At 39.5% G+C, this 15,679-nt stretch overlaps 1 protein-coding gene across 1 annotated transcript; it reads left to right on the top strand.

Annotated features, from left to right (window-relative positions):
• Positions 1–4,856: 4,856 nt before the first annotated feature.
• mxra5a (matrix-remodelling associated 5a) lies at positions 4,857–15,331 on the top strand. The gene is made up of 7 exons (XM_058769789.1): positions 4,857–5,213; positions 5,716–5,924; positions 6,983–7,112; positions 7,254–7,644; positions 7,873–11,979; positions 12,107–13,028; positions 13,418–15,331. The coding sequence occupies exons 2-7, from the start codon at positions 5,746–5,748 to the stop codon at positions 15,324–15,326; spliced, it is 7,638 nt and encodes a 2,545-aa protein (XP_058625772.1). The 5' UTR covers positions 4,857–5,213; positions 5,716–5,745; the 3' UTR covers positions 15,327–15,331.
• Positions 15,332–15,679: the final 348 nt, after the last annotated feature.

The following is a 15,679-nucleotide window of genomic DNA, read 5'->3' as shown; positions in this document are numbered from 1 at the left end:
CATGTTATGTCTTCAGCCTCCCTGTTATTAAATTAAATATGTAAATATATCATGTCTCAGACACAACAAATTTACAACAAGCTTAAAAGTAACATTTATATTTTTAAAGTCTTATTGGGTCCTCGTATACATTTTTAAAAAATGTATTAAACCTTCAATTTAAATGTAAACTTTCCAAAGATATTTAGCTCATCCTTATACACTAGGGGGAAAAAAATGGTGTAAGATTTACTTTAGAACTATTTACAGTCAGTAAATTTCGCAAATAATTACAAAGAAATATCAAATAACAAATTTAATTAAACTTAACATTTTGAAGTAGAAAGACTGAAATAATATTTTCTTGTAATATACATGTACATGACATATGTACAAATATGTATTACACATGCATAAACATACACATTTGTATGGGCTAAATACACATTAATATATGAAATTGTTCCAGTTTCTAAATGGTTTTGAATGTTTATATTGTTTGTATGTTTTGTATGAAAATGTATATGTATATATATATATATATATATATATATATATATATATAACGTATGGGTTTTAGTATAAAAACTTTTTATACTAAAACTTAGGATTCCACCTTTAGTATTTCTGCAATAAAATGTGCACATTATGCAACCTATAGCCCTAGAACTTTGTCATACTGGAGTTTTGGAAAATTGTGGTTGACTCATGCTTAATGAGAGCCTGTTCATATGCAGTGTGTATCAAAGGCGATGAAGGATGAACTCCCAAGTCTGCACCAGGTGCATAAGTTCAACTGACCACAGCAGAAGTATATTGAAAGACCATTCAGCGTGACTGAGGTGTATGACTGGTCTGTGGCAAAGCGTGAGACATTTTAAAGAAAGGCCTGTTTTTTTTAACCACTCACTCAGTTGTTGTTAAAAGATTCTGACATCAGGTTCTTTCACTGTGTTTAGAAGTTATTCTGCCATTAAATGAATGACGTGTGGAGGTCACAGAACATTAAATGAAAATTAGTTGAGCATGTTGTTTGAAGAATGTGTAAATGTGCTCTCTGAGAAAACCAGTCACTGTGGAACATTTTCTTCCTATAGTCTTATTGCATTTGACATAGTAAAAGAAAAAGTGTAATTTACAAAATGCACACTAATGTTCTTCTTGGGTTTGTAAGATCTTATTGCCAAGAATTGCATTAAAAATGCATTCTTGTTGAAGAAAAACATTCATTTAATTTTAATTTTAGTCATTTATTAGTATAAGATTTTATAGTCATTTATTCTACTAATAATATCAGTGATTTACTGTTGATAAAACCTCCATAAACAAACGAATGAGAATTAAACTGTTTAAACGGGATGATCTCCCTAACAAAGAAAGTTTCTTTCTTGAAGATGGTGATTATATTTTGTTTTGGATTCTTGTCTTATCATGATCACAATCTGTGTATACACAATACCTCTGTTTCCATCACTGAAGATGACTGCATGTACATACATATCATTTTCAAACAGGTGTGCTTTCTGCTTGAAATGACATGATGTGATGTATGGAATCTCCCAAGTGGTCAATAACATGGTCAGAAGCTTGTGACCTTTGCCCTTGCCAGCCCCCTGCATTTTCTTCTCTAAATGCTTCAGGGTGCCTTGTGAACTCAGGGGACTTCATGCATCAGTTTAGAGTATGTGTATATGTGTGTGTGTGTGTGTGTGTGTGTGTGTGTGTTTGTCTGTGAATGTGTATGTGTGTGTGTGTGTGTGTGTGTGTGTGTTTGTCTGTGAATGGCATGGAGGACCAGGGTCTAGAAGGGAAATAACAAGGCTTTGAACTCTGTGTAACCTTTACTTATACAGAGCCGGAACCTTTAAGAGTCAAAACAGCATGGAAAAAACACAGTGGGGAGATGCAGCAATTTCAAAGCTACCATAAACAACATGTTCTTGTTTGTAGATTCTGGCCAGGTTTTAACACAGAATTGCCATTAACCCTTAAGCTGTGCTGAGAATCCTTTACCTGACCTGGTCAAAAATCACTGCCCTTTTAAAATGTGTGTGTAAATCTCTCATTGTGCTATATTATCACTGTCTTTTCAATAACAGTTTTGTATTTTTTTTTTTTTTTTGGAACTAATAAGTTCAGTTTTTGAGTAAAAATAAAATGTTTTTATTTATTTATTTATTAAATATTTGTATTTATTAAGTATTTCAGACTGGTATTTTGAGTGAACATTGCCAAAATTATATATATATATATATATATATATATATATATATATATATATATATATATATATATATATACAATGCTGCTTGAAAGTTTGTGAACCATTTAGAATTTTCTATATTTCTGCATAAATATGACCCAAAACATCAGATTTTCATATAAGTCCTGAAAGTAGACAAAGACGATCGAATCAAACAAGTGAGAGAAAAATATTTTCTTTGTTATTTATTTATTGAGAAAAATTATTCAGTGTTACATATCTGTGTGTTGCAAAAGTATGTGAATCTTTGCTTTCAGTATCTGGTGTGACCCCATTTTACTGCAGTAACTGAAGGTAAAGTTTCTTGTAAATGCTGATCAGTCCTGCGCAATAACATGTAGGAGTTTTAGCCCATTCCTTAGTGCAGAACCACTTAAACTCTGTGATGTTGGTGAGTTTCCTTCTATGAACTGCTTGCTTAGGTCCTTCCACAACATTTTAATTGGATTAAGGTCTGGACTTTGACTCAGCCGTTCCAAAACATTAACTTTGTCCTTTAACCATTCTTTGGTAGAATGACTTGTGTGCTTGGGGTTGTTGTTTTGCTGCATGACCCACGTTCCCTTGAGACTCTGTTCTTAAACAGATGTCCTGACATTTTCCTTTAGAATTTGCTGGTATAATTCAGAATGCATTGTTCCATCAATGATGGCAGGCTGTCCTGGCCAAGATGCAGCAAAACAGGCCCAAGCCATGATACTACCACCACCATGTTTCACAGATGGGATAAGATTCTTAAGCTGGAATGCAGTGTGTTCTTTTCTCTGAACAATAGCTTCTCATTTAAACCAATAAGTTCTATTTTGGATTCATCCATCCATTAAACCTTTCTCCAATAGTCCACATCTTTAGCAAGCACTTTTCTTTTTGGAGAACAGTGGCTTTCTTCTTGCAACTCTGCCATGCACACCATGGTTGCTCAGTGTTCTCCTGATGGTGGGCTCATGAATATTAACATTAGACAATAACATTAGACAATGTGAGAAAGGCCTTTAGTTGCTTAGAAGTTACATGATGTTTTATTAACAAACTTCGGGAGGAGCACGTCAGATACTTAGCCTAATTAGACACAAGTGGTACGCCATCAGGCTAATCAAAACAAGGGTATAAATACAGCCGACCTACCTCCTTTCATTGACGGCTAATCAGCATCCCTCCACCACCCCTTTTCCACTATCATCACTAAGTTCACAACACAGTAGGGGGATACTCTGGGTTCGGGCAATTCCCGAGCTCGGAGCCCTTCCCCAGGACAGCACGCCAACAACGTATTACCATACTCGCCAAATACGCATTATGTTACTCGTGCTAATATATGTAAGTGTGAACTCGTGAACCTGGGAACTTTTGCAACCTTGCAAACTATATTACACGTTTTGCTTTGGAGTGATCTTTGTTGGTCGACCACTTCTCGGGAAGGTAACAGTGGTCTTGAATTTTCTCCATTTGTACACAATCTGTCTGACTGTGGATTTGTGGAGTCCAAACACTTTAGAGATGGTTTTATAACCTTCTCTAGCCTGATGAGCAACATCAACTCCTCAGTAATCTCCTTTGTTCGTGACATGATTCACTTCCACAAACATGATCAGACTTTGATAGATCCCTGTTCTTTGAATAAAACAGGTCACATACTGATATTTGATAGTCATTGCACTGACTGAAAACACCTCTGCACAGATGGACTCTAATTTCACCTTTAAATTAACTGCTAATCCAAGAGATTCACATACTTTTGCCACTCACAGATATGCAATATTGGATCATTTTCCTGAATAAATAAATGGCAAAGAAAATATTTTTGTCTCATTTGTTTGATTGGGTTCTCTTTGTCTACTTTCAGTACTTATGTAAAAATTTGATTATGTTTTGGGTCTTATTTATGCAGAAATATAGACAATTCTAAAGGGTTCACAAACTTTCCAGCAGCACTGTAATTATATATTTGGGTAACACTTTATTTTGATGGTCCCTTTTGAACATTCTGTTGACACTAAGTAATGTTGCAACTACAAACCCTCATAAGAGTATTAGTAGACTGTCTGCTTCATATCTACTAACTCCTTATTGTGTTGATCTCCCAACAGATATTCTACTGACTATAAGTAACTTTGCAAGAACGTGTCAACTTATTCTAACCCTAACCCTACCAGTCAACTAATACACTACTAACAATCTAATGAGATTCAGTAGAAATGTAGGTGCAGCATTACTTATAGTCAATAGAATGTATTAAAGGGGCCATCAAAATAAAGTGAAACCTATATGTGTTGTATATACTGTAATTATTTATATTATATATGAAATTAGCATATATAATAATATAGCATAATGAGAAATGTATGAGCTTTTTTGTTGACCAGAAACACCCAAAGTGTAAGGTGGGAAAAGAAAAGAAAACTAAAATTCAGTGATTTTTAGTCTAACGCTATAATTAACAAGCATTTTTCTCTCCCCTCTAACATGAGGGGTTAATGCACTACCTTTTTCCTGTGCGGTGTGCTTTTCAGCAGCTCCTCGTGTCGTCTAAAGCATTACTTTCAGGAACGCGTGTAAAAGGCTCACAGTCGGTCACTCCCCCGAGCCCTGCGTTCTTTGCGCAGACGCATCCACGCGCACCACCGCCAGCTGAAAGTTCCATTCTCACGTTTCCAACAGAACGCGCAGCTTCACAGCTGGATTGCGCTTCTCTTTCTTTAAGAATTTTGTGATTTATACTGTTTTGGCGTTTCCCCTAATAAGAAAACAACCAGTTGGATTCATTTTGGACTAAGAAGAGAAACGACAAGAAATAAGAAGTTGAAACCTGAATGAAAACATTTTCAGCTTTTCATCATCAGTGGATAATTTGCTGCCTGAAGTAAATGGACTATCACATGATCCTTGGAAATGCAGTTTTGAAGGGTTCTGTGGATCAAAATCATGCCGGATTGTAAATGGAATGATCTCCGGTTAACAAAGTTAACATAAGGTTTGCTCTTTCCCTTTTCTTGAATGAAATCGGAGTTCAATATTTCAGCTGCGCTCCCTGATTTATTTTTAAGCAAGAATTCAATTGTTACCCTTACTAAAATCAACCATGGTTTTATTATAGTAAAAGTGTAGTAACCATGTTTTGTTTTTGTTTTTTGGCGTAGGCTACTGATTTCAATCCATATGACCAGTTTTACTACAAATATCTACCATATGGTTAAACTATGGTTAGTGTAGCAAAACCATGCTTAATTTGTGATCACTATAGTTTAACTATAGGCTGGTTATAGTTTAGTAACCATGGATTTTTAGTTTTATTTGTAGTAAAACCATGGTTAATTTTCGTAAAGGAGATTAATCATTAACGTGACATTTAACGCCGTTTAAATTTCAATAAATATAGATTCACCGAGATGTTATCTTATGTATTAGAAGTCACGGGGGGAAATGTTTGACAGTATTTTGTAATATGCCGCTTCAGCTTTTGCGTCTTTCTGCAGTTAAAGGTGTTTGCTGCTGTGGAGCTGAAGATGGGTCGCTTTCATGCTCAGGTTTTGTTGATGCTGGTGATGGTAGCACTGCCTGTAGTGGTACGGTGTTGCCCACGGCCATGTGCCTGCCAGCAGCCCGCAGAGGTGCACTGCACGTTCCGCTCTTTACTCACGGTGCCTGCTGGCGTGCCCAAACAGGTGGAGCGGATGAATTTGGGGTAAGAATGACTGTGTCATGAGTTTATTATTCTTAGACATTGCTTTTTTCCCCCATCGCTTTCTGATATCAGCTTTCTTAAAAGATCACTTTAGCACACCCACTTTTAAAAGTGATTTATCTTGTGAAGATTATCATGCAGGTCATCGAAACATGCTGAAACTGGGTTTCATTTCTCGTTGTTTTAAGATATTTAATCCAAGTGGGTTCATTTGTAGGTTAGTGGGAATTTCCCTTGATGATGTTAAACGTCAGGGATATTTCGACCATTTACAGGTGACATTCAACTATTCAGGATGTTTAGGACTCTCCCAGGAAGGATTTGAGATGGTACGTTGGGGTGACAGACTAGTTGTCACACTTTTCTTTCCATTTCTGCATAAAAACTTAACTCAGTTAGGTACATTTCTACTGTTATTGCACAAGAAATTTAAGATGCAGTTCACTTAATTGTTGTCACCAGTCTATTTTTAAATCAAATTAAATAAAAACAGCAAAATGATTAACAAATTAATTTATTAAGCAACAATTTGATATGTAATGAACAAAATAAAGTTTGAACATAGGTTTAAACAAGAAGTATTGTAAATAATAAATTGTATACATTTTTAAAATAAAAACACATAGGGCAACTTGCCCTGACTTAAAATGTATAAAAATTACATTTTGTTCCTGGGAACAAAGTTCAGACTTGTAAGTTATAATCAGCTTAGCTGACCCATGTATGTAAGTGTGGTTTTATTGTGTTCACTTGTTTACTCAACAGCATTACAAAAATATGATATTCACCAGGTAGGGCATGACAGAATTCATTTTTAAATTATTTAATTATTATAACTAGGCATTTGAAACAAATCTCCCTGGTGGAGAAAATACATATTTATGCAATTAGACTTTTAATTCAAAATCATATAGCCTTCTCAAAACAAGTTCTGGTCTCCCCCATTGAAATTGATTACTTTTTTTTTATTTATTTATTTTTTATAGTAAATCTGCAACATCATTGCATAATTAACCTTTAATCTTATTGACCCCTTCTCATGTCCCTCCTTCATTCAGGTTTAATACTATACATAGAATAACTTACAGCTCTTTCGCTGGATTACGGAAACTGGAGCTTCTTTTAATGCATGGCAATGATGTGCATCAAATTCCTGATGGAACATTCCGTGACCTTACATCGCTTCAGGTACTGTCAACTTTTTCCTTTAAAAAAATCATTATTTCTGTACTTCTTTTGTTGTACTACTGTTCGCAATGACATTTAATATATTTATGGAACAACTATTACAATAAATGACACCGAGTTAAAATGCCTCTTTCTTCACAGATGCTGAAACTAAGCTATAATAAACTGAAGGTAATTAGCAGACAGACCCTTATGGGTCTCTGGAGTCTCACTAGGTTGCACCTGGATCACAACAGACTTGAGTTCATCCACCCCGATGCATTCCAAGGCCTCACGTCTCTTCGCCTTCTCCAACTGGAGGGCAATCAACTTCAGCAGCTCCACCCAGCCACCTTCTCCACTTTCTCTGTTCTTGGACACTTCCCAGTTTCCAATCTGAAACACCTGTACCTGTCTGATAATTTACTGACCACTCTGTCACAGAGGATGCTGGCAGGCATGCCCTACCTGGAGAATCTCTCCCTGCATGGGAACCCTTGGACCTGTGACTGTCGCATGAGGTGGTTCAAAGACTGGAATAAAAATTCACCAGGTAATTATCATAATTATGGACGATCATGTTGTATCAGTTCAGAGGGAAAAGTAGTAGAAATCATGAACCGTAATTATCATCTGCATGGGATTATATAATGTTATTTATGATTATACTGAACTCATAATAGTAAAACTGGTTGCAGAACTGTTTCCAATGCTTATCACTTTATTTTATCTTGATGAATGTCCACTTACTGTACTTCGACCACCCCCGTTTCTTTTCCAGGAGTGCTGAAATGTAAAAAGGACAAAGCCTATCCAGATGGCCAGCTATGTCCTATGTGTTTCTCAAAACAACTAAAGAAGGAACAGCTCCAGGAGTTGGAGAAACCAACTTGCAATAGTCCCATCATCAGCACAGCTCACAGAGCCATTTCCCCAGAGGACACAGAAAGTGACCTCTTGACGGTTGATGAATTTCGTCAACCCCTTGGCAACATTTCCCTGGGCCTGTCAGATGAACATGGACATCAAGTAGACTTGGAATGCCTTGTCACTGAGCCAAGAGAGCTGACTAGCATAGGCTGGGACTATGTTAACCAGTATCAAATATCAGCAAATGTGACTCTGACATTAGATTTAAAGTGTGGAATTGACAGGTCCAGTTATGAGAGGTTGTGGAGATTGATTGCATATTACAGTGATGTTCCAGCCCACCTTCGAAGAGAAATTATGTTGAGTAAGGAACCTTACACAAGCTTCAGATATCGGCAAGATGTTGAAAGGGATGCTCTTTACTATACAGGAGTAAAAGCTAACATAGCAGCTGACCCACCCTGGATAATGCAATCATCAATGGACATTCAGCTAAACAGACTTCAGTCTACAAGTAAAAGTGTTCGGCTAATTCTAAGCACCCATATGACTGAGGTTATGGAAAAGGAATCTATAAGACAGCAGAGTAGGGGCTGGGTTGTAATTGAGTCCAAAAATGACACTAGAACAATGCAGGCTGCTGTCGTGGGAAGTCCTGCTGAGATAAACTGTTCCATACGAAGCTCAGGGAACGAAACAGTTAAATGGATGCTACCCGATGGCTCTACTTTAAAAACACCTTATAGCAATGGTGATAACAGGCTTTCAGCATCAAATGCTGGTCTTCTTAAAATCAAGTCTGTGGATCATTCTGATTCAGGAGTGTACTACTGTATTGCACAGGTTTCAGATGACCTTACTATCCTCCCTTTTCGCCTAACAGTGGAGGAATCCTCCAATCCACCTCCTGGAGGTGAAGGAGTAACCGAGCCAGTTACAGGATTCACAGGTGGACTTTTTTTCCTTCCATGTGTTGCCACTGGATCCCCTGATGCTGAAATACACTGGATTCTCCCTGATGGTAGCATTATAAACAAGTGGGTAAACATTTCCAGGATATTTGTGGCTTCCAATGGATCTCTGATTATTCGACACAGTCAGCTTTCAGACAATGGATACTATAAGTGTGTAGCAGGAAATCAGCATGGGATGGATACTTTGGCCACAAAAGTAATAATATCAAGGCCACCAGGTTTGCTCCCATTAAGGAAGTACTCTAGTAGCCCTCAGCCTGCTGAGGGAGTTTCAACCCAAGTCCTTGTGACAAACGACATGGAGTCCTCTGGGGATAATGAACCTGAAGAGTTTTTAGAGAAAGTGCTTCCTAGGCAAGTGGATTTACCCAATCGGCGGCGGGTCCCAAGTGTGGGAATAAGGAGAGGCCATCCATTTAGGAACTCTTGGAGACGCCCTGCCACACCAAGGAGGAGAGTAGGTAGCCCAGTAGTGGATAGGGTTAACACTGTAGAGTCAAGAAGAAAAATTAGTGTGTCAAACAACCAAATAGACCCAAAACGCTGGGCTAACATTTTGGCGAAAGTTCGCAGTGGTGGAACTAGTTTAAAAACAACTACTCCAAACTATGTTCAGACCAGTTCAAACAAAATACAGGAGTCAGAGACTGCCTACACAAAGCAGTCAGAAATTGCTAACAAAATTGAAGGATCATCTGCAGAAGGTACAACAATAGAGGGCACCAGGGCACCAGTAAAGGATGTGTTGTACTCAGTCACAATGTCACAGATGCCCAATGAGGCTACTGAGTACAACTTGGATATAAGAGCTCTGGATTCTGAGGATCCGAGACATGTTGTATACCAGATAGCTGCTCCTGTAACAGATCCAAATTCAGATTTGTTTACAGTTAGCACATATATCACACAACCCACAGTTGGACCTCAGATGACCCATTTTTCTTTGGGAGATTCAGAGATTGCAGAAGGAGTTGCAGTGAGCACTGTGTGGAGCACAGCATCATATGGAACCCATTTACAGGAAAACCAAAGCCACACAATGGATGGTGGCAGGGTAACTGAAGCAATTCAAAAGTCTGATGGCGAAGATGATGAAGAACACAGGGTTTTGCAAAACCCTGAGCTTGTGGGAGAGGTTTATCAGGGAAGGATGGATCACAGCTTAGCATCAACCACAGCAAAAACCTTCACAGAACCAAGTACAGAAACTGCTGTGTACTCTTTTACTGAAATTCTTACTACAATTAAGCAAGGACCACAGACCCTACGGAAGCACATAACTCAGAAGATGCATAATGTCTCAAAGATTCCACTGCTTCTTACTGTGACACCAACCACCAAACCCACTTCACGACATAAAGCAACCTTCACTAATTCATTTAATGCTTCTTCCTCACGTGCTAGGAACTCATCCAGTTCGAGAAGGAGGAATGGTGGAAGACGAAGAAAGCCTAATCGAATTAGAACTAAGACAAACAGTTCTAAATCATCAGTATTTGTCACAAATGTCACCCCACAGCCCACTTCAGCTTCAACTGTGGAGGTTACAAATGGGTTTTCAGTCATTACTAAGACAACTGCCTCCTCTCAAGCTAAAATAGAAACATCTTCATGGGCCAAAACTGCAGGAGCCAAGATGAATATTACTGTTCCATTAACAGACAGCCAACCACCGTCACTAGGCAAAATGACTCATGAAGAGAACACAGATCCATTATACAGTGGCAGGAATAACAAAATCCATACATCCAAATCCCAAGAAAATGTATCTATGACGAAGGATAGACACTCATCTGATTCTAAGCCAGCTCAAGAATTTAAAAACACTGCAATAGTACCAGTGTCTCCATCAATATTCAGTAATTTTGGAAGAGAACAAGAAACGGCAACTATACAGAAAGAAAACAAATCCACCTTGTCCCCCCATATTCCAAATCCTCCTGTGAAGGCAGACATTCATGAGTGGTTTACAAGCATTCATACCCCTGCAGCTAAAAAGTTTGAAGAGACTGAACAGGGAAAAATTACAAGAGACCCCAGCTCGATCCCAACATCAGACAGCTCTCATGCACAATTAGAGGAGCTTCCAGGTGCAAGTCCAGATAAAACAAACAACCAATATAGCACCACAGAGACTGAAAACATTCTGTCCTACAAAGAGCTTGAAGGAAGGTTTCCTGTGAGGCCATTCACTATATCTTCCCCAAGAACCCAGAATGAAATCTTTAAAAATAATTTGGAAATGCAACATGGTTCAGCAACAGCAGCCACTACAATTTTTGAGGAGGCACAACAGAGTTCACAGGCTCCAACAGGCAGCCCCAACAGCTCTCCAGGATTAGTGCTTGCAACAACAAACCCAAGCAGGCTTCCAACTGTCAGTTCTTTATCCATGAATCCTTGGGCTCCATCAGAAAATGCTGATCTGCCTCCAGTTACAAAAGAAAACATTATTGCCACAACAACAACTACAACAGCTCTGAAATCTTCTACAGTACATACCCATATGTTTTACCCAAATACACCCACGTCTGCAAGCATGCTAGGTGAACTAGACAATGCTAATCACATTCCTGACAGTGACAAAGACATATTTGTAACCCCAGGCAAAGAAATTATTAGTAAGATAGAACTTAGCAGAACAAATAGCAGGGCAGGACCTCCAGTCACACAATTTCCTTATCAATTAGCCAGTGTTTCTGAGGAAACAGTATATGAAGAATTAGAGGAAGACATCCACAAAAAGACCACTACAAAAACACCCACGACTCAACCACTTCACTCAACTTCAACAGTATCTTCACTCAAGCAAACACTTCCTGGTAGGCCAGGTGTTCAGGGTAGAGGAAGCTCTTTGATACATTATGCCACATCAGGAGGACCTCAACGAAGACCAACAGTAGGGCCCGAGGGTAGTAGCATACCTCGGATCATCAGCACGGACATTAGATCAGTAACAGCACATGCTGAGACTGATGCCTATTTGCCTTGTGTGGCTGTGGGGAAACCCAGTCCCTTCCTTTCATGGACTAAAGTATCCACAGGTAGGCAAAAATATGGTTTATCATTATTTAACAGTATTACAATTATTTTTTTAATACTTTGTTGACACATGCATGTAGAAATATATTCCATTGATTCTGTACTAAAATTGTCACTGTTTTCCTGCAGGGGCAAGTGTAACACAGAATACCAGGGTTCAAAGATTTGAGGTCTCCTCTAATGGTACACTCATAATCCACAATGTACTTCCTCTGGACCGGGGCCAGTACCTCTGCAGTGTCCAAAACCAGTATGGAGAAGATAAAATTGTCGTCAATTTAATTGTTCTGGCTGAACACCCCAGAGTGCTGCAGCTTCGCTATAGTGAAGTCACAGCATACCTTGGAGAAACTGTTGCGTTTGAGTGTCAGTCCCAAGGGGTTCCTAAGCCTCGGATCACCTGGGTCCTACCTGATAGGGAAATAGTACATTCTAGTGGACCTACTCAAGCCAATCCTGAAACCAACGTCTCGGTCTTACCTAATGGCACGCTTCACATTAAATCTGTCAGTCACATGGATAGAGGAATTTACAAATGCATTGCAAGCAATGCAGCGGGTGCTGATACCATATCTGTTCGGCTGACTATTGCGGCTTTGCCACCCATCATTCAGCAACCAAGACATGAGAATGTCACTCTTCCAGAAGGAAGCACTGCATACTTGAATTGCACTGCCAGGGGTGCCCCTCTGCCTTCCATTGGCTGGATTACCCCTGATGGAATGCAGCTCCGTCCCTCACAGTTCATCAATGGACGTAACTTGTTTGTATTCCCAAATGGGACACTCTATGTTCGTAGTCTCTTTCTGACAGACGCAGGGAGGTACGAATGCTCAGTAACCAATGTGGTTGGCACAGCACAGAGGACCATTATTTTGACTGTAAGGAAGTCCATAATATACTCAAGAGCCAAGATTACATTCTCTTCGCCTCAAAAAACAGATGTCGTCTATGGAGGCAGGTTGCACCTGGACTGTATTGCGTCAGGGAATCCAGAACCCAGGATCATCTGGAGGACTCCATCGAAAAAACTTGTGGATGCTCACTACAGGTAATCTAAACACTTCACTGAAGCACATCTCCTTTGCAGGATAGTGCATTCTGGGTTTATACACTTTAGAAAAATATACACATAGTGTTCTTTTTCCTATCTCTCAGCATTTCTCTTGCTCCTTAAAGCATGCACTTAGACACTGTTTTCATAACTTTGCATCTTGTTTTGACTGATGAGACATGTTACTCTTTGCATGCAAATCAAACACTGCAACTGCTCTTCTAAAAGAAGGGCACATCTGGTTATGAAATCTCAAGCATCAAGAGTGCAACACTACATAAAAAGCAAAAATCTTCAGTTAATAACATTTTACATTACGGTGCTGAAATTACACATATTAAACAGCAATAATAATAATAATAATAATGTCTTTTTGTATATTTCAGTTACGATCAAAGGATAAAAGTGTCTTCCAATGGTACACTGTCCATTGTATCTGTGACAGAGAAAGATGATGGAGAATACCTCTGTGTTGTCCGCAACAAAGTCGGGGATGATTTTATGCCCTTTAAGGTCATCGTCCTGGCAAAACCTGCTAAAATTGAGCAGAAGACAGAGTCTGACAAGAAGGTGATGTATGGAGGAAACCTAAAAGTTGACTGTGTGGCCTCTGGACTACCTGACCCTAAAATCCAGTGGGCATTGCCTGATGGCACCATGATCAACAGCGTCATGAAGTCTGAACGTAATGTTGGCAGTCGAAGTCGCAGGTATGTTGTCTTCAATAATGGAACCCTCTTCTTCAATGAAGTAGGGATGCGTGAAGAGGGCGACTATACTTGTTATGCCGAGAACCAGGTTGGAAAAGATGAGATGAAAGTGCATGTAAAAGTAGTTGCAGATGTTCCTGTGATTGCTAATAAGACAAATGATGTAATCAGGGTCCTGTACGGAGAATCCGTCTCTCTGCAATGCAGTGCCAAGGGTGAGCCAACACCTCTTATATTGTGGTTTTCACCCACTAATAGAGCCATAACTTCAGGTTCAGACAAATATTTTGTACATGATAATGGGACTCTAGTCATTCAGAAAGTTCAGCGATTCGATGGTGGGAACTATATATGTCTTGCCAGGAACAGTGCGGGGCAGGATCGCAAAGTGGCCAGAGTAGAAATCCTCGTCTCTCCACCTGCTATTAATGGCCTCATAGGTACCACAAACTCAATGAGAGTTTCTAGTGTGAGAGACCAGCAGAAACTGATTGACTGTGAATCCACTGGCACCCCTGTTCCACGTGTCATGTGGGTTCTTCCAGAAAATGTTGTACTCCCTGCACCATATTATGGCAGTCGAATGACAGTACATCGCAATGGCACTTTGGATATCCGTTCAGTGAGAATGACCGATGCAGGCCAGTTAGCCTGCGTTGCTCGTAATGAGGGAGGCGAAACCAGGCTTGTTGTTCAGCTTGATGTAACAGATATTTTAGAGAAGCCAAAACTTAACAGTCCTAAAATGGAGTCACTCTTACTGACTGTAGGCAGGACTATTAATCTCAACTGTTCAATTGATGGGTCACCAACCCCACAGCTGACTTGGATCCTTCTAAATGGCTCTCCACTACAGAGTGGTGCACAATTCAATAAATTCCTCCACAAGTCCGATGGGACTTTGGTCATTAGTAACCCTGCTCTCTCAGAGGCAGGCACATATCGTTGTTTGGGACGCAATGCTGCTGGAATGGTTGAAAGAACTGTTACATTAATGCCAGGACACAAGCCAGAAATCAATAACAGGTATAACTCACCTGTTAGTATCATGAATGGGCAGAGTTTACATCTGCACTGCTTGTCAAACACTGACTCTGTCCGCCTCGCCTGGACCCTGCCGAGCGGGATGGTCTTAAACCGACCTCAAAGAGCAGGTCGTTATGCTGTTCTTTCCAATGGAACCCTCTCAATCCAACAAGCCTCTGTCCATGACAGAGGCTCATACACCTGCAGGGCCTCAAATGAATATGGAAGCTCCCTACTAACCGTCTCAGTCATCATCATTGCATATCCACCCCGCATCACTAGTGGTCCAGCTCCTGCCACCTATGCTAAAAGAGGAGTAGCAGTACAACTCAACTGTGGGGCCATGGGTATTCCCAAAGCAGAAGTTGCATGGGAGACCCCAGACCGATCACGGCTTATTGTCAGCCCCCAGCCACGGCTGATTGGGAACAAGTACCTTCATCCTCAGGGTTCCTTAATCATCCAGAATCCTACAATAAGAGATGCTGGATTATACAGATGCACAGCCAGAAATGTGGTAGGGGTTGACACAAAAAGTACATACCTTTATGTGTACTAAGAAACACAGGAGATCTACTCTTCATATGCCCAAGGAACTGCGACGTTGAGCTGTAACGCAGCTTAATAGCAATAGCATTTGTCAATGTGAAATATAGAAAGGAATCAGCCCAAAGAAAAAACATTACACATTTTATTAAAGTTTGCAAGTAAAACATTGTGAAATGTAAAAAGGTACTATCCTTCAAAAGCTTGGTATGGGATTCATGTGATGTAACCAACCTACTGATATTACAAGGCATCTTTCTGCTTTTACTGTTTGACAATGACAGTTTATGTCTGAATGTATAGTTGAAATACCATGAAGAAAAATATAAATGATATATTCTGACTTTCAAAGCCAATAATTCAGAA

Source organism: Onychostoma macrolepis, chromosome 01 (genome assembly GCF_012432095.1).
Source record: "Onychostoma macrolepis isolate SWU-2019 chromosome 01, ASM1243209v1, whole genome shotgun sequence".
In the NCBI taxonomy this organism is placed as follows: domain Eukaryota; kingdom Metazoa; phylum Chordata; class Actinopteri; order Cypriniformes; family Cyprinidae; genus Onychostoma; species Onychostoma macrolepis.
This window is presented reverse-complemented; position numbering and strand designations above follow the sequence as displayed.